This window comes from Diadema antillarum, unplaced genomic scaffold, assembly GCF_040938485.1.
Source record: "Diadema antillarum isolate AM-2024a unplaced genomic scaffold, OU_Dant_1.0 seq00000136_RagTag, whole genome shotgun sequence".
Lineage (NCBI taxonomy): Eukaryota > Metazoa > Echinodermata > Echinoidea > Diadematoida > Diadematidae > Diadema > Diadema antillarum.
The window spans coordinates 929,414-950,078 of NW_027271213.1; the positions used below are offsets into that span (position 1 = coordinate 929,414).

A 20,665-nucleotide genomic window follows, 5' to 3' on the forward strand; every position below is an offset into this window, starting at 1 on the left:
CAATCATCGCTCTCCCTGCCCCCCCCCCCCCCCCCCCCTCCCCGAGAAAAGTATGTCAAAACTGGTCAGGCAAGATAGACTCCGAATAATGCATTTACAATTCTTTTTGTGAGTACAGTATTCAGTTAGTGCACTGTATGAAAGTTGCCAGTGAACCCGATGTTACACTTGCTCGTATGGGCTAGGCTGAAGCTTTTCATTGGTCGAGCCTCGTCACGCCACGCTACTCCGTCACCCAACACACAAACTTGACGAGAATGCGTTCACTGGTGCATGTATTGTAAACCTTCGGTATATGTGACAATTATTGTTCCATCTCAAAACTGAACAAGATCAAAGCGTTCGTTACCAGTACATTGTCAAATATATCGTTAGATTTCAGTGCATCTGGGCAGGGGTTCACCGAACCACGCCCCTCTGTCATTTACATCTCAGTTCACACATTATCATATTAACGAAGTCTCATTACGAACACACTATACAGAAACTTGTCCAATTGTTAATTTCTGAGTTCAATGCCTGTACCAAAGTAACAATGATATATTCCCGGGCGGATCCAGAAATTTGCGACAATAAAAAGGGGGTGCATGCACCCCTTCCCCGTTTTCATTCACATGACAGTTGCATGGTAAACCACAACTACTTCTCACGTAATGCAATTTGTTATGCTACGGTAAAACTGTATACAGCAGGGTTTATGGAGCTTAAATCAGTATGTTTATGGAACACGACTTATGTTGTAATTTAAAAGCACAATGAAGATTTGAAAAGGTTCTTATTTTTGATACGGAAGACACAGTCTTTTAGTGAAAAAAAAAATGATGATTGTTACCTTTGAACATAATGTATTACACTTTGCATTCCCTGCTGCGCACATGAAACAGGTGGCTATAAACCGTACATAAAATAACATGAAATACAAATAACATTTCAAGTTTATTTACGATTATTCCTTTCCATTAGCTCGCTGCTTGTCAAGCTTGTTGAATCTAATCTGAATATTGATTACATGTCATCGATCGAAGATGATGCATTAACATGAATAAAAAAAACAGGAACCAAGATCTTTCAAGGATGACATTTACCCGACCCTCATACACACGCACTACTGTTAGATGCATCGACATAATGGACATCAATGATAATGTACTTAGTAGTATTCGTCACTATCTAAAAGTAGCCATGCGAAAATAATGCTTGCAGTTCGATTCTTTGTGACCGGTGCATGATATCGAAATGTCGGCGATGAAACGTGGGTATGCATTAGAACATCTTCCCCAAATTCTATACACGGATCTCCATCTCCAAGACTGTCTGTCGTTTGTGCTTGAAAGCTTTCCTTATTCTTCAAATCAAAACCGCTACGCTCCCGCACCCAGCCCAATTAGAATTGCATTTTACCTCATCGACGGCGTTCAACGAATGATCAAGCTAATACAAACACAATGCGCTACACCTTATGAACAGCCGTGTCAAGGTCTATCAGCCAAACCGACCTAAATTATGCATCACGTGACTCCCCGTAAACTCTTCCCATGCGCATGCCTGCTTTTTCTGTGTATCGAGGGATATTATTTTATTCGACACATGCAGGTGGAGGTGGAGTTCAGCATGACATTTTCTCTCAATATTATCTTAAGAGCAGCATACCCCACTGCTGCGAGGAAACAAGAACTTTCACTGGTACGAGGGAGATCGAGATCGACTTCAATAAAGAGATCCGGTGTGTCTCGGACTCAGGCTTGAGTTAATTGTCACGAACTTGCTCCAAGCAGGTGCTTTAGCATGTATGCATCAAGTACGTCGCGCGCATTACTTCGTTTCTGAAATCTTTCTTTGTACAACATTACAGTCTCTTAGAGACCGCTGGCTAATTTTGTTTCCTTTTCTGATGATTATGTTAACCAAGTACTCGAGTTGAATGAGGGACGTGGATTGTCTTTTTCTACCATGTGAACTGTTTGACAAACTTGAATACTGAATTGGGAGCAGATACAGATGATACTCTGCTTTGATATTGCTGCCATTTCCTGCAATGCACGGGATAGTTCGGCTGCTTTAAGAACATAATCATAATTATCTGTATCGCATGGAAAAAAGCCGAGCCGTTCATTAGCTATCAGCAACCATCACCATGCAGTCACTCACGAGTCTTAATGGTACGAGGGTGCTCGAGGAGCAGGCCGAGGAGACGGGGTCGAGCGTCACCGTCGTCAACATCTTCCAACTCATTTTCGGAAGCCTGGGCATTGTCGGGAACCTTCTCTGTATCGTTGTTTTCAAACGGAGATCGAAGCAAAATCAGACAAACTTCCTAATCATCATGCAGGCCGCTGTGGACATGGTGGCATCTGGGTTTCTAGTAGTGCTGACCATCACCACCATTCTTCCCGTGTCCGCTCCGTCCCCCTGGGTTTTTGGTACCATCTACTGCATAATATGGAAGTCTTCTGTACTCTTATGGGCATCGTTTGCCATCTCAACCTTCAACTTGACCATAATATCGATCGAGCGATATATCGCAGTGGTACACCCGATGCAATACACCAGTCTTTTCAAGCGCTCATCGACAATGTTCATGGTCGCCTGCACTTGGTTTGTGGCACCGTCAATCAACATTGCCTACAACGGTATCGTCAACGAATACCACGGAAAATGCACGGAAGTGTTCAACAGACCGCGAACTGTCTTGTCAATTACGCTCTTCTTTTGGGAGTACTTCTTTCCCATCTGTGTCATGATCTTCTCCTTTCTGTCTATAGCTTACAAACTTCTGAAGATGAATCGGGTGTCAGATCTCCTAGCGTCGAGCAACATGACGGAGCACAACCAGAGTTCCACTATGCCCTCACCTTCGTCCTTCGTGGACAATCAGCAGAACCAGCCGTGTCCGGGTGGCGCGAATCAAGCTCGTCTCGAGACCAACACCAAAGCCACACCCGATGGCGTTCCTGCTCGCGATAGTCTCCAGCCCCCGTCCATCTCTCTGGCCGTAAAGCAACCTGTGTTGACCAACGCGGGAACGCCCCGTACTGTCCGTGAGGGCACCCGCAGATCAGGGGCTTCAGTTCGTCGCTTGAAGATCACCAAAGTCCTGCTCCTGGTGTCTCTCGGATACATAATCTGCTGGTCTCCCAATCAGTGGTATTTTTTGCTCGTCAATCTGAAGGTGATCAACCTGCGGCAAGTGCCGTATCGAGTGACCGTTATCATGTCCACTTGTAACACCTGCCTAAATCCTTTCATATACGCCTTGCAGATGAAGAATTTCAGGGATGATGTTCGAGCTTGTTTTAGGTGTCTGTCACGATAAGTTCTGTGAAGTTTTATCACGAGATTACGCTGACCTCTCCATGTTTATCATCCCTTACCACTGGAAAAGAACAGTGACTTGTTTTTCATGGCAAAGGTTTATGTAGGTGTCACTTTATTTTCACATGCAAAATAAAACAATTAGAATCGGCAGCCTATGTCAGCTAACGCACAGATTCAACGTCCAATGTTCGAGCTGTCACTATCAATTTCACTGTTGTTCCAGAGTGTTTATTGTCATTCTTGCTGCGAGATGGACCAATTCAACTGTCGCAGATATACAGACATTTGCAATATGTTAGATATCTTTTTTTTAATTACCGCAACAAATATAGATATACAAACATATTTTGCAATATACTAGTTATACATCTTTGATTTTACCGTATCTACAACATGTACACATTGAGAGAAGGAAAACGCATTCTTAACTTGATGTTTTGACGGTGTCAGATTTGGAGTTACCGTAAGTATTTTGACTTTGAGTTAATTGTAGCCCACTTTATATGACTCTACGGTGATTTTAATGTAGTAACCTCTAAATGCTAAATGCAAATTTTAGGATGCTATATGAGAGAAGATCTTAAAGTGAGAATACTATATGTGAGTGAATATATATATATATATATATATATATATGTATATATATATATATATATATATATATATATATATTATGTGCATATGTGTATAATATATAACTGCAGATTATTTCTGCCTCTTTCACAAAGGCTCACATCTGTGAATTCACTTCGAAGATCTGTTAAGGAATTTCTCACCCACTACTGTTGGGCATGAATAAATTGCCGACATTTCTGATTCAATTGTAAAGAACCGTGGACTGAAGTCTCACTTTTAGCGAAAAATTATTAATTTAGGGCACACGCACCTTTGAGACTCCATGTTGTATTCTTCAGAATTGGAACACGTTCAAAGCTGAGAGTGTGCATCGCGCTTTAACCTCCTTTAGAATTATCTCAGGCTGTAAGTGGTTGATTGCCAATCTCTCTTAAATTTGATTTTATTTGATTTAATTTCTGCACATTTTTCTTGCAAGAATACAAAACTAATTCAGTTTAGAATATTGAATACAAAAGTGTGATGTAATTCTGTTCTGTGCAGGCTGTACATTACAAAAAATGCAAACGAATACACAGTTTTAGTGGTGTATCCAGAGGAAAGGACCATAATTCGTGAAGAGAGTCGAGTACTTGCGAAAATACAATCTTATTGTATTCCACTTTTATCATCTATTGAACATTTCTTCAAGAAAAGTTGTTAAATATGACACACTTGAGAAGGGAATGAGGTTTGAAATGATCAAAAATCTATATCTTACAACAAGTATACGACAATTTAATATTTCGGTTAAGACCATGGTCGAGTCGTAATTGGCGGCTACAAATCACAGTAGGAATGTAGTCCTTGTCCAGCGTTAATGCTGTCTTCGTGTTGTCTTTTTAACTATGAAGAGAAAGTCAGTGTGTTCTATATGCTCTGTGCTGTTATATATCTTCTGTCAATAAAATGTAAATGATTTGCGAGCTCAGCGTTCCACCCCTCAGCACTGTATACTGCATAAACCGCAGTTTTCCAAATGGCACTATTGTTTCCACGTTAACATTGCGATTTCCATGCCCTTTTAGTGACTGACGCAAATCCGTTCCCCGAGAAACAGATTTTGGAAAAAGATTTTCAGCATTCAAGCACTTTAGACATGTTACTTTTCATTCGCTTAGATATTCCAAGTAGATATTTGTGTAATGATCACAGTTGGAAGTGTTTATAGAAGACGTGTTTAAAATTGTTTCATTCTTTCCCTCTATATAACATAATCACTTTTCACCCGATGAGATATTTCAAATAGATATTTGTGTAGTGAATGTCGCAGTTGCAAGTGTTTATACAAGACCTGTTTTTAAATCTTTTCTTTCACTCTTTCTATTCACATCATTTGTGTTGTCGACAAGTGGGTGATACTATTGTTGTTATTGCCTTGGGATACTTTAAACCACTTTAAGAGAATCTCCTATTATACGTTCATGACATAAAAGATCTAGGACAATACTTGCTCGTCACATACAACACTAGGTGATTAAATTGCAACGCGTTATTGCATTAGTGCACGCTTTCACTTGTCCTGAAAATGGAGTGGCGTGCTCCACTTCATTAAAAAAAATCTTTACTCTTTTCTTCTCTGCTCCTTCTCCTTTCTTCATGTTCCTCGTTGTTTTGTAATGACAACGTGTTCTCTCGTCTTGATACAATGTCGAGTCTTTTGTGCATGTGTCTTTTTTACGTGTTTCGGCAAATATGTGTTTGTGTGTATGTATGTGTGTGTGTGTGTGTGTGTGTGTGTATTCCTGGTTCTGTTCTGTCTTGTTTTGTTTTGTTTTTTGGTCACCATATTTTCTGGTACACATTCACGGCCTAATGAATAACATTAAAATCGTATTTTTTTTTTAATTTGTATATGTCCGATGTATAATTTAATGAAATTAATTTACTTTAGTTTCCCACAATTTTATATTGCGTGCATTACATTGAACAGTAATTACAACGTTACATTCTATATTTCTGTACATAATAGATTTCGGATGATGTACGTTATCTACACAAAATTATTTACTTAGTGATCCATGTATTTACAAACTCTTCTTTTCATGGATCACTCTTTTCCATCATTGTTATTCATTTTAGAACCCGCGGAACGTTTCATAGTGTTTGTGTGCGCGTGTGTGTGTGTGGGGGGGGGGGAGGTGGTTGGTCCTTGGTTTTGGTAAGATTTATGTTCTCCCCCCCTCCCCCCTCCACTTCGAAGGGAAGAATCTCTGGAAGAGTACTTGAAAGTCATGGATCTTCCTGCTGTTTTTTTCTTGGGGGCGGAGGTGGGGTGCATTTATTTATTTATTTTTTAGGGGGGTGCAAAGTTTGTAGGGAGGCTGCAACCCCCCTTCTCCCCCTCCCCCGGTTCCGCATCCCCCGTGCTCTTCTCTCAACGTTATAAATTCTACATTGCTTCTCTTATTATTCAAACATTTGTACATATACATTTTGTAATATACTTTATAAGTCACCTTGTACTAAACATATTTCTCACAACTTAATATCAAAGCAATCGTGATTTGTGATTTGTGCTCTGTATGATGTCTTGCCCTATTGTTGATTGAAAATAGTCTATTACAAGTACTGAACTTAATTCAACTCAATTAAATGACATTTGTTTTCTTACTTTTATTCGTGCAGTGTAAACAAACTGAAAAGGATGTCAAAGAAGGCGACACGAATGTTTATTTCGGCAAGTGCGCACAACAGTCATTATAAGCTAAGATGAAGCTAATACCTCCTTCATACTTTCACTCGGCATATTGCTCAGGCTTGGCTCGGTCCAACTTATCTGATGCATTCATGTTAGACTCGAGCGCAAGGCGATGCAGTCTGAGGTACGCTGTAGATCCAGAGGGTCAATTGCCACGCTGGCACACAATACCGAAGTTGACATAAGATGACCATACGAATACAGAATTTTCAATCTTGCACGAAGTTGGCCCCGAACTTGGTTAAAAGCCGATAAACTGCCGAAGCAAAAACGATGCCTGTACAGAAAATGACACGCTGACTCCCGAATCACACTAAGAAGGCTACACGAAGATGTGAAATGAACCTTCGCAAGATTATTTTTGGGGGCTTGTCAAGGACTTTGCCACCGTTCACGAAGTTGCTATCGGAGTCTGAGAAATTCCGTCGGTGATCACATACGATGGCTTAAGATTCCCTCACGAATGACCTGAAGTTTACACGATCAGAGCCGAATTAAACATTTGATTTTATCATGTGTCCATCTTTGCTCAATTTCGGGACAGTGTGGCGCCTGCTTAAGCCACGGAGCTAGATCGCGCCTATAGGTACATTAATTAAATTAAAAGAGAAAATCTCATTAGAATCTGCTAAAAAATGAGAAAACTTTGGAATCTCAAGCTTCACATGTGTTTTAGAAACACCAGTTACTATTGGCCACAGTCTCGTCCGCAAACTGCATGAGACAGTGACAAAATGATAATAATAATAACAACAATAATGATAATGGTGATAATAATGCTAATCATAACAATAATAACAATAGTAATAATAATAATGATAATAATAATAATAATAATAATAATAACAACAATAATAATGATAATGATAATAGGGTAGCCTCTTCAGTGTTGCCACTGCTCTACCAGAGGGCCATGCCATTATTACTCCAAAGTTGCCAGGTACCCATTTATGCACCTGGGTTGACAGGGACACAAGTGGGTAAAAACATCTTGTCCAAAGACGTAAGCACTGGACTGGAATCGAATTCAGGTCCTCCGATTGGGAGTCGGGAGTCTTATCCATGCACTATGCCACGGCGCCCCCACTAACATCAATGCTTCACAATAATTCCATCGTCTTTTGACATAATGCTGGTGTGAACATTGTCTTTGTAAATGAATCGTGGACTGTAAGTAAAAATACGGCTGAATTTTCAATGGAATTGACGCCAAGATTGCAATTGGAGTAATGTATCTCTTTAAGCATCAGTCAAAAATCTTTAAATCCAAGTTTTATTCCTTCACGAGACAAATGCATTTATTTTAGACCACGTCGTGATGAATAAACAATTTGATTTTTTTTTTTCAGATAACTTGTTTAGCACAAAATTGCATGATACCATTTTTCATGTATTGGTATATGTCTTTGATGTATTAAAATATATCAGAATTTATGAGAATATATCATTGTGTACTTTGTTTGTGCATTTTTACTCAATATTATTACTTTATTTTTGTTAGACACTGTATCATGAAAGAGCAAATACAAATGAATTGGAAAATTGAAAAATGAATTGAAAAGAACAATGGTGACCCACACAAAAACTGCGGAGTAATTTCTTTCATTGATATCCTTTTCTTTTAAATCCTTGGTCATTGGTGAGATATTTCTATCAGGGAAGAAAGGATGAAAAAGGGTCATTAGCAAGAAGTTCTGAAAAAAAAAACTATAAAATGACATCAAGAATACCTCTTTTAGCCATGATTTACACTTTTGAATAATACAAGGACTTAAGCATGAATCCGTCTGTGTCTGCTTCTGTTTGTATGTCCCTCTGCCTGTCTGTCGGTCTCTCTCTCTCTCTCTCTCTCTCTCTCTCTCTCTATATATATATATATATGTATATAATGTATATATAATATGTATATATTATATACAATAAATATTTAGAGAGTGTGTGTGTGAAATAGTGAAAGAAAGGAGAGAGGTGCCTATCTATTGTGTAATGTAGTGTTTGTTACTATTTAGCTTTGAACTCTTAGTATTGTTTGTAATTCTAAGAAGTTCACGACCAGTGTCATGGCCCTTTAATTTCATGTAATCAAAGCGGTAATAAAAGGAGATCAATAGATGCAGTTCGTCATTAAATTTGATTAGAACGTCAAACATCATTTAACATGAATAAAGATTTCCGTACCAAAATATTTATGACATTTGCGTTTTGTTGGTCTTATGTTACATAATTATGTACGTATGCATGCATACGACAATAACAAACTTAGTTGCTTACACATGTGATACGCTACGTCTTCGAGATATAGCTACACATGTACAGCAACGGCTTATAACAGTAGTATTCAGATATTGCCTTCCTCATTGTGCTCCTGATAATACCCTGCCGAATGCGTTGGTTGAGGGCAATTCCTACCGGTACTCCTTTTGTGTAAAGGGCTCACTGGTCTTTTTCTTTTTCATGAGGTCTTTTCCTTTTCCAAGGTTATGGCTAATACCTTGTGGAAATCCAGTTTGATTGTTAATACAATTATGCACACGCGCTATTTTGCCTGTTTTTCTGTAGATTTTTTTTTCGTCTTTAATCCCCCTCCCTTGCTACTCCTTCCCTCTCTTCATTTACCGCTGTTTATTGTTATCTCTTTTATTATTCATGGTTTTGACTTGAAAATCATGGCAAAGATCTATGTCGGAGGTCTGTGCCAATATTATCCTAAACAACATGAGTATAAAGGAGCTCTTGAATAGCAAAAGACGACCTCTCCCGTTCACGCGGTAATAGACTTGGGAAGTGATCAATATCTTACCGTGGATGCCCGTATCTCATTGCATCGCGTATCTTTCTCCGCAATGGCAAATCCTATAGGCACACCGAGTGACGTCACTGCGCACAGTCCTTGCCTATAATTGCTTTTCGTATACGATACCCACAGTTCCTTTAATGGCTTTTAGGAGTGTATACATTTCCCCCACTTGCCGCTTCCCCCAATAATCATTCACAAACAAAGGCAAGCGATACTTTCAGATACTAGTAAGCCATATATTTTTGTTCCATGTTATATACTCTTAGATGTAACTGATCCCAAACTTGCGAATGGTGTTGGTCAATATTCCATCTACAAATACGAGACGACAGCGAGGGCCCCTATACTTCAATTATTTAGCCCCCATCTTTCAGGAAGGAAACTTGGGCTGAGAATGAAATCTCCTTCGGAGCACGATTGCATTAGACTGTGAGCATACCGCAGCTCCAACCGTATGTATCTCCTTTATTTTCATACTGAATCAATATTAACCTCCCTAATACAAGAAACTCACGCAGGGCAACACGACTGACATTTGTCAGGCATGAAAAGATTTAGCCAGTCAAAGTATACTGCATGGTGCAATGCTGGAGTGTGCGGGTTGTCATCTAAAATTGTTACGCGCTGAGCAATCACTCGATACAGAATATGACTTGACAAGATGCGATTTACCCCCCCCCCCCCCACACACACACACCACCACCACCACCACCGACACCAAAAACAAACAAACAAACAAACAAATAAACAAGATTAATGAAATGAATAAAACTAATGATTACACATATTATACTGATAAAAGACATTTCGAAGCTATATAACCTCATTATCACAAGTTCTAAGGTTCAAGCTCCCGGTAAACATAATACAGAATCGGACAGAGATTTAGGAATGTACCGAAACAATCGTTCATTTCATCCAATAACCTGCTGGTCTCATGGCTTCCTGAGGGTTTTGTTTACCATACTTGCTCAACAATTGCTCAACAATCAATCTGAATTAACAATCAATATGAATTGACAAATGGATACTTCATTATGTCTCACGTTTTGTTTGATGCGAATAAAATCATTGAATTGAATTGAATTGAACTGAACTGAACTGAACTAATCACTTCATAATGACCAATCGCAGAGAACGTCCCTGTAGATCAGAACACAAAAGATGACAAGCGTTTATTCCAGTGATGCTAATCATGGGGTTTGTTTAAAAGAATCATCAACGCTCATCAAAGCTCGTGATGATTATGTCCCTTGGACCAAGATGCTCCTCTATTAAAATATCGTGTGACGACACTGTCGCGGACACACCTTTCGTATATTCAATAAAATGTGATTATATCTCTCTCTAAAGACTAATTCAGTAATGTCATCGTTATAAAAGCTGGAACGAAATATACAACGTATCTCTATTGACTTTTCAAAGTCTTGTAATTTGGGCAGCTGACGTCAAGATTTCAATCCCCTTGCGTACCTGGCCTAGCTCCTCTTTACGGGGTCAAGAACGCTGGAGTGATGGTGCACGAGGGCTGATCGAATCAAGCACAAGTAATGACAGTGCTAGCGATTAAGGACATCATTATTTTTAGCTCTTCTCGCTTATGCTTCGTAGAATATCTAGAAAACGGTAGATTGAACTTCACCTCTAGGGAAACACACAAAAAAGACACGCACGCACACACACACACACACACACACACACACACATACACATTCGGCAAAGGTACTAACCGTGGCAAAGAATGAAATCGCAGCATGGCTCTATGAGCACAGGAGATATATTCGAGACTGCCGTATAGCGCCTGATGGCAAATTGCTCTTTGAAAGCTTTGTAATCGGGCTACTGGGATCTGATTTTCTTCGCGTAGGATGTGGAGCAATTAAGAAGAGAAATGGGCGTCAAGATTGACCTTTAAATAGTGTATTGATTCCTACTGCGCGATAACATAAGGTTTGCGATGATTCGTCACAATCATTAGGCGCCAAAACGCTATCACAAGGGGGAGGGGAGAGAGAAAGAAGCTAAGTCTGAATTATTTCTGAAATGCTGACCGCAACTAGGCAGATTCTCCTCCATCGACCATTGGCGCACATGATTTTTTTTTTCCTGTACAGAGAGATCTAGACGTCTAAATGCATACATATTCACCATTTTTCTTCCACGACCGGGTACACAGTTAACAGCCTTCAAACGTAAAAACGCACTCATCTCCACTGACGCATACGCAAATATGTGAAAACATGGACTTGTCACAGTTCTTTCCGACAGGAGGTGCGCGAAGCGATTAATTGCTGGCTGGAATTGATGGACTCAAATTTGACAGTTTCAAGGATATTGTTGACAAAAATGTCTACTCTTTCCTCAGAGATCAGAATATTAAACATCAAATCGAAGTTCCTCTCCGAATAAACATTTTGCCTGATTACATCAAGCATGTCATCGTAAGTAGTCTAGTTACACGAGTATATGATTAAAGGCATATTTTACCATTTGCAGAAGAAACAAAAATCCATTATAAGTGCTTTAAAATAGTTCTAAAATGTGAGTTAGGGATAGAAACAACCACTGTAAAAATCTGAATCCGTATAATCGATATTTTTAAGTATTGTTAAATACACAAAATGTGAAAAATAGCTATAATAAGAATGTTTAAAGACTAAACGGTCTACAGTTAAGTTTTAATGAGAAAAATACTGATATCTCCTTATATTTTAGGCTTTATCGCAAACAATTCATATGGTAGGATGTTTTGTCTTACAACAGACATGCACACATGCATCAAAATGAGATATCTTGAACATTTTTGAAATCACTGCTCCCAAAGGTAAACAAGACCTTTAAGAACATCTTCCCACTAAAAGAGTCGCTGCAAACGATGGAAAACTGTAATGACTGTGTAATATTGATGGGAGCTGCCATCACATACATGTATAATCAACTATACGCCCTTTCAGACAGAGTTGATGATATCGCAGACTGCATACAACCATACGTCACCGTGAACGAACTTTATGCTAGTAAATGCGAGGAGGATGAAGATTGATATATACATGTACTGTTAACATGTAGTCAAAAACGGTTTAGCTATCAGAGGTGTGAAAACTAAATGGGGTCGTGTTGGCAGTTGATCTTCTTCCAAGATCAGGGGCGGATCCAGGAATTCTGTAAAGGGGGAGGGGGGCGTGACTAATATTTCTGGTGCAACTTCCGGGTTTCATTTCATATTTTTTCTTTTTATTTCTTTTGTTTTTAACGATAAATAAAGGGGGCGTGCAACGGTTGCGCCCCCCCCCCCTCTGGATCCACCACTGAAGATAAATGTTAGATCTACTTGAACGAAATGAGATGACAAATTATTGTATATGCACATCCGATCCTACATGCTCTCGTTTTACACATTTCACACGGTCATTATTCATCGCCATAATCTTGTGCACATTTCCCTTTTTAACGAATCCTTTTACGGACAACGTAATGAACTAAGTTATCCGAATAATCGGCTGAAACATGACATATGCCAAGGTAAAAACAGGATCCGAGGAACTGAAAGAGAGAGAGAGGGAAGGAGGGGGAGAGAGAAATCAACACATGATTAAATTTGAAACTCAGTCATGCCTTACTGCTTACATGGGAAGCATTGAAACATGACATTGAAACATGCATGATCAAACGTCTGCAAACCAATGCAAAGGTTAAAGTTTTAAATTCTGCGTACCCTCTCTCTCACTCTCTTTCTTTCTTTCTTTCTTTCTTTGCTTGAAATTAACTCACCAGACTAAACAAACTTACAATATGAATTGGGCACGCCACTTAAAGGTCCTTTACTATGCAATTAAAGTGCAATGCGACTGGGTGCACGTCATTTCTGTATTTTTTTTTTTATTTTAATTCTTGATTCCTTAATCTTATCCTACAGCCCACGAGTCATATAGCCTGTGAGCTCGACGCTGGGCAAATAAGGCCCATGCGTCCGACACTAGGCAAAAAAAGGCCCCCGAGACCGACACTGCGCACATTAAGTTCCTTGATGTAATGAGTGTCGGATTCGTGGGCCTTTTTAATGTTTGCCTACTGTCGGACCCATGGGCCTCATTTGCCTATATAGTTTCGAGCTCGTGGGCTCTATGACTCGTGGATGTCGGACTCGTGACGTGCACCCCCTGCAGTGTGCATCGGCTGATGATAAAGAAGCTAAAAAGAACTTTGACAGAAAAGTTCGAATCTATTTCACTGCATACATAGAATTACAAAAGGTAAATATTACACACTCATGCGGAAGAATTATTGTATTGAGTTTCGGCAAATAATATCTTAATACACTGCCACAAAAACATAAAAAGGTAAGATCTCTGGCAATAGCGACTCCACAGACACTTTTTATTCACTTTGCAAGTGCAGAAATGTGTTTTCAAAAGTGGCAGTGTTTGTTGATGATATTGAGCTGAAATGGAACAATCTCATTATTTGTTTTCAAAAGTGAAATATACTCACATGTGTCACGTTTCGTGAATTATGCATGGACGAGAAAACATGCTGCTCAGGAGGCTAAATTTGCAAATTTTATTCCTCTCAACACAAACTTGAAAGAGAAACTTATACACTCTAATGTTGTTGGTTTTTTTTTTACTGAAAGTGCATGCACTCTCCTTGGTGTGTGAAATGAACTTTAAATCCACAAGCTATCACAAGCATGCACTGGGCAGCAATCTTTATCTCGACATTTCCAATGAATCAATTTCATCAACGTCAACCCCAATTTTAAGAATTTAAATTGGGTCCGAATGAAATTGAGGAGCTGATCATGTAGATGGTGGTGCATCCAAAATTAGACACAAACTGTTTGAGACTTCCATAAGAATGGTTTAGATATTTTCAAGGAGTTCGCCGCTTGGTCATTTCTTATCCGTTCATATTTAGACGCCTGGTTTTAATAAGGGCATCTTGTGGCACGCGCGTTTGATCTAATAAATTATAGATGTTATATCATTGGTACCGTCTTTGTAAGCTTTTTGCGAGTTCATAATTTCTGTTACGTAGCGAGGAGAGTTAAAAAAAAAACAGTAAGGAAGGAAAAATAGAAGAGAAAAGTACAAAGACCAAAAAGGTATAACATCCGAACTCAAACTAATATATACATATATATATATATATATATATATATATATATATATATATATATATATATATATATATATATATATATTTATATATTTATATATATATCGCTACTGTAAATTCAATGTAACTAACCTTATTACACATACGATTGTGATTCTATTACTCAATGCGGATTACAACTCACTTTTTGAGCCAAAGTCGAACATTCTGTTTTTCATAGATTTTTTTCATCCTTTCTTGATGTAGATGTATGCATGTGTTACATGATGGAGTCGTTTGAATCTATGAAAGGCATCCAGTCAATGCAAAGAGCGAAAACGACCCAGATATTTTTCAATTTGCTCCCTGTGTAAATACTGGAGGAATGTCAGATTGTCATTAGGCCTATGTCATCCGAACAGACACGTCTCCCTCCTCCTCCTCCTCCTCCTCCTCCTTTTCCTCCTCCCCTTCTCTTCCTCTTCCTTCTCTTCCTCTTCTTCTTCCCCTCACTCCCTCTCCTTCTCACCCTCCTCCTGCTTCTACTTCTTTTCCTCCTCTTCCTCTTCCCCTTCCTTTTTTTCCTTCCCATCCTCCTTCTCCTCCTAATTCTCTTTCTCCTCTTCAGCTTCCTTCTCTCCTTCCTCCGTTTTCATCCCTTCATCCTCCTTTTCATTCTCCTCCTCCTTCTCCTCCTCTTTCTCCTCCTCCTCCTTCTTCTTCTCCTTTTACTTGTACTTTCTCTTTCTTCTCATCCTCCTTCCCCTCTTTTTACTCCTTCTCTTCCTCCCGTTTTCCTTCGTCCTTCTTCACCGCCTTCTCCTCCTTCTCCTTCTTCTTCTCTTTCTCCTCCTCCTCTTGTTCCTTCTTTTTCTCCTTCTACTTCTCTTCCTCCTCTTCCACTTTCCCCTTCTTCATTTCCTTCTCATCCTCCTTCTCCTTCTACTTCTCTTCTTCCTCTTCAGCTTCCTCCTCTCCTTCCTTCTTTTTAATCTCCTCCTCCTTTTCATTCTCCTCCTCCTATTCCTTCTTCTTCTCCTCTTCCTCCTTCTCCTTCAACTTCTCGTCATCTTCTTTCTCCTTTTTCTCCCATCCTCCTTCTCCTCCTCTTTCTCCTCTTCCTCCTACTCTTCATCCTTCTCCGTCATCTCCTCCTCCTCCACCACCACCTCCTTCTCCGCCTCCTTCTTCTTCTCCTTTCACTTGTACTTCTCATCTTCTTTCACTTTCTTCTCATCCTCCTTCCCCTCTTTTTCTCCTTCTCTTCCTCCTCTCTCCCGTCGTCCTTCTTCACCGCCTTCTCTCCTTCTCCTTCTTCTTCTCTTTCTCCTCCTCTTATTCCTTCTTTTTCTCCTCCTACTTCTCTTCCCCTCTTCCTCTTCCCCTTCATTCATTTCCTTCTCATTCCTCTTCATCTAATTTTCTTGCTCCTCTTTCTCCATTTCCTTCTTCTCCTTCTTTATCTCCTCCTCCTCGTTCTTCACCTTCTCCTCCTCCTCTTCCTCCTTCTCCACCTCTCTTTCCTTTCCGTCATCTTCTTTCTCCCTTTTTTCACCCCCTCCTCTTTCTCCTTCTCTTTCTCCTCTTCCACCTTCTCTTCGTCCTCCGCCATCTCTTCCTCTTTTTCCTTCTCCCCCTTCTCTTCCTGTTCCCCTTTCTCCTCCTCCTTTTCTTCTTCCTCCTCTTCATTCTCGTCTTCATTCTCCTTCTCTTCTTGCTCTTCCTTCTTCCCCTCCTCCCGTAATCCTCATTCCCTTCCTTTTCTTCCCCTTCTCTTCCCCTTCTCATTCTACTTCTTCTCATCCTCCTTAAACTTTGCTGGCAGAGAAGGAAATATGTTTTTTGTTTTGGATTTTTTTTTTTTTGGTTTTATCTCAGCATCTTTTTTTTCCTCTCTTTTCTGGCAATTATGCGACGGCTAAACCTCAACAACTTTTAGAGTGCAGCAGATCTTGAAAAATCTAATGCAACAAAAAGCGTTGAAGATATTCTGCATTCTGAGAATATTCTGAGACTCTTGTACTGCTCTAGCTTGTACAGAGTACACTTCTAATTCATTGTTATCTTTCCTTCTGCATTTTTCTTTGTCTCAAGTGCCTATTGTTCTTTACATACTTAACTACTTGACCTTTTGTTAGCCCCTCTTCAATGAGGACAGGACAATACACATACTACAGATTGTGACGATTTATCATTTATGCTTGCTTGACTTAAATAGTGTATTTTGAGATGACCGTACGACGAGAAAAGCAAATTAACGGCCACAGGCATATCCCTTTTGTCAGACTCTGATATTTTTGATATCAGCTGAAATAAAAAAGAAAGAAAATTCTTCGTTTCCGTTTCATCGCACTTACGTCACAGACACTTGATTCTGCCCACGTCTATTCTTCGTCTCTTTCTTTCAAAATACCAAAATCTTGAGATTTTTCAAACAGCTTGTTTTCTCGATCTTGGAGAGTAATTTCTGCAAGTCGCGAAGGATTGAAGCAAATCGTAAGCGATCTTCCTCTTCTACGTTCTTCTTCTTCTTCTTCTTCTTACTCCTCCTCCTCCTCCTCCTCTTCTTCTTCTCTTCCTCCTCCTCCTCCTCCTCTTCCTCTTCTTCTTCTCCTCCTCCTCCTCTTCCTCCTACTCCTACCCTACCTCCTCCTCATTTTTCTTCATTTCAATGTGTGGCATTAGTATTTTTTGTTCTCGATGTATGTGAGAGTGGTGTGTTTGCATGCTGAAATGACGAGACTGGAAAGCAGTGGGAGAGGAACGATGCTGTACAGTTACGCCCTGCTCACTGGTGAGGAAATGATGAGTGGTTTCACACTTTAAGAAGAATTCGTTTGTAATCATGTCTCTTGCATTTAGAATTTTCATTAGAGAGAGAGAGAGTTTAGATTCTGAAAGGAGTCTTCTCTACACGACTCGATGACCGTTGAAAGACATGTTTTATACACCCGGTAAATTGAATCTCTACAGTCATGACGGTCTCCCAATCAAAAAGTAATATCTGATATACGCCCCCACCTGTGAATGCGGTTCCATGACGTCTGCTCCCATGAATCAAATACCTGCATGCCGAAATATCTGCCCGCCTAAGCCAAACATAGATTCTACCCACAAACATCACCCTAACCCTAATCCTAATCCTCACATCAAACTAAATCTAAGACCTTGCCACAGTCCTAACCCTAACCCTAAATCCTTGGAGAAGATAAGATTGGAGAAATTGTTGTAGGAGCAAAATGTTGTGTTACCGCAAATGTGAATGTATGTACGTATAAATGCACGCAGCTTGACAAAAGTGAATACAAGATAAATCTCAGCTCCATATCCTAAAATCGCGTTTTAGAGATTAACTGTCAAGATCGTAAATATGAATTCGAGCAAACCTCCATTTGGAAACACCTTTAGACAACGATTCGGTCGAACAAGATTATTTTAAAAAAATTAGCCCAATTCTAAACATGAAACGTCTGTCTAATTCCGCTTACTAACGACTTCTTAGCCTATGTGAAAGGGGGCAATGAATTATGCGACTTTGCTTGTTATTCCTGAGAGACCCTGAGGGGGAAATGATTGATAAATCATAGGTCACAGGTATGATAAGTTTATACACTGTATACAGAAAGGAAAAAAAAACCCAGCAAGTCGCAATATTCAGACTGCAGACTGCCGTGAAACTCATAATGTTTTTTTTTTTCTTTTTCAGTGTTTCTCAACCTTTAATTGCAGCCGCGTTGTATGTAGAGGATATTACACGCAAGTCTGTGTTTATTCAGTCTGAGTTATTGTTCATGTGCTCTTTCCCGACGCTCCCCCCCCCCCCATTCTCTCCCCCTCAGTCTCTGCTTTTCTTCATCGCTCTCTCTCTCTCTCACACACACACACACACACATACCAACATACACATTTGTTATTATATACACACACATTCTCTTTTCACTATCCTCCCTCTATGGCCCGAATTCACGAAGGTGGTACAAATGAAACCATGGTTTAATCCATAGACAAAAACCATGGAGCGCCAAGTGCAGCACGGAATATTTTCGTTACGAAATTGGTCATTTCGTCGACAAAATGACCGTTTCGTTAACGAAATTATCATTTCGTGGACGAAATGTTCATTTAGTTACAAAATGTTGTAATTTCGTTACAAAATAATCATTTCATCGACGAAATGACTGATTTCGTAAGGAAATATTCCATGCCACACTTGGCGCTCCATGGTTTTTGTCCATGGTTTAAACCATTGTTTCATTTGTACCATCTTCGTGAATTCGGGCCCATGTGTCTGTCTGTCTGTCTGTCTGTCTGTCTGTCTGCCTGTCTTTCTGTCTGTCTGTCATCTCTCTCTCTCGCCCTCGTTTTCTTTGATTCTGCCTAGAGAGAGGGTTCAAAGTGTGCATGCAAGTCGTCGCAAACAGTGACTTCATCGGAGGATGCTTTGAAATCTTTTCAAACCATTCTGGTTAGAACCTGTGATATCATCTGTTTCCTGGTAGCATCATGTCTTGTGGGTTTTTCTTAAAGCAAAATCGGCAAAATCATTTTTCCCCCGAACATAATCATCGAAATCATCAAAATTCATTTCTTATCGGGATTCATATTTCTCGGCTTGATTGATCTCATCTGTCAGTCATAATTTAGGGATTTTTGTTTAAAGGATAATAAAGGTTATATCAGGCTCGAACTCGTCAGTTCAATTCAGTTCACTCCTTTTTTATTTTCATCTCCAAACAATATATGAATGTTATAATCGTTAAAATGATAGTGATGTTGATGATGATGATGATGAGTATATTTCATTTAACATGATATCACACAAAAACGCACCTTGTTTCATTAAAGACTGGAAATAGAAATTGCAGGGTTGCCCAAAAGAGACTTGTATACTGAAGTCTCCTCACTTACGGTACATTACCATAATTACTAAAATACGTTTATAGAAAACTTACAGCAAAAGTAAATGTAAAACAATTAACCATAGCAAAAACACACTTGTCATTATATCAGTGGTAAACATAACGAGTACACACACGCACAAGTAATTATAGAGACGTACGCGCACACTCTACTAGCATAGAACAAAACAAACAACAAAAGAATGTCACAAGTAAGTGGTCACCCAGTAAAGAACAGTGAAGAATGAGGGAAAAGAAGACAATTGATAGAGAGAGGGAGAGAGAGAGAGAGAGGGGGGGGGGTGGGGAGATAGACAGAGTGAAAGGCGGGTCAGACAATCCCGAGTCAGATAAACTAATCATGAGGTACGTACAAATTAATGAAAATTGTTTTTCTTAAAAGAATACAAAATGATTTAGAATATTGCAATGGGAGAACCTTATATTTTCTTTCGAGGGAATTCGCGTTCAAACTCCTCATATCATCTGTAAATAAAGTCATCAATACCACGATGCCAATTGTTTGGGTTCCACATTTGCTTCACACGTATTATTCGTACATTCAATCATTGAACATTCATTCATTCATTCATTCATTCATTCATTCATTCATTCATTCATTCATTCATTCATTCATTCATTCAATCATTCATTTATCTTATTTCCACACAGGCACCTGCTTTCTAGGCATCAAACAAGTCCTAACAGTGTCAAACTGTACACAATAAAGGGATGCATGTATACTGTCCAAACAAGGCAAGCAGTCACTCTTCGCTATTTATTTGGCAGATAAGGTATTAAGAGCCACATCTTGTGGCTGTACCGACGTACTAGTAGTTCCAGTACTTCTCGTGATAGCGCCCTCACGTGGCTGTTAAACAATGTACAGCTGCGGCAAAATGTGATCGTCTCCTACTATTAGAAGACGATGTTCTGTTTAGAGTTAAGTGGAAGCAAGCAATTATACTTCCTTGGTGTAAATGGATGTGTTTGTCAAAACATTTGCAGTGGGTCGCAGTGAGAAGTAGCATTATTTATTTTTTTTCAGACAGAAGAAAATTAACATAACTAAAGTTAAAAATGCTCTGTCGTGTGAGGTACCGACAAGAAGAATAATAGATTTCGCAGAAACGGACAAAATGTCACTGGATCAATATTAACGATTTCCTGTACCCTGGTATCATTCGGACCGTGTTGGAGGAGTGAGCATTATGCCTGTGTACAGTGTGCATAATGTCGCCT

The 20,665-nt window shown here is 39.4% G+C and overlaps 1 protein-coding gene across 1 annotated transcript; it reads left to right on the top strand.

Moving 5' to 3' along the window:
* Positions 1-2,134: 2,134 nt before the first annotated feature.
* Positions 2,135-3,313, top strand: LOC139727581 (octopamine receptor beta-2R-like). The gene has a single exon (XM_071638562.1). The coding sequence runs from the start codon at positions 2,135-2,137 to the stop codon at positions 3,311-3,313; it is 1,179 nt and encodes a 392-aa protein (XP_071494663.1).
* Positions 3,314-20,665: the final 17,352 nt, after the last annotated feature.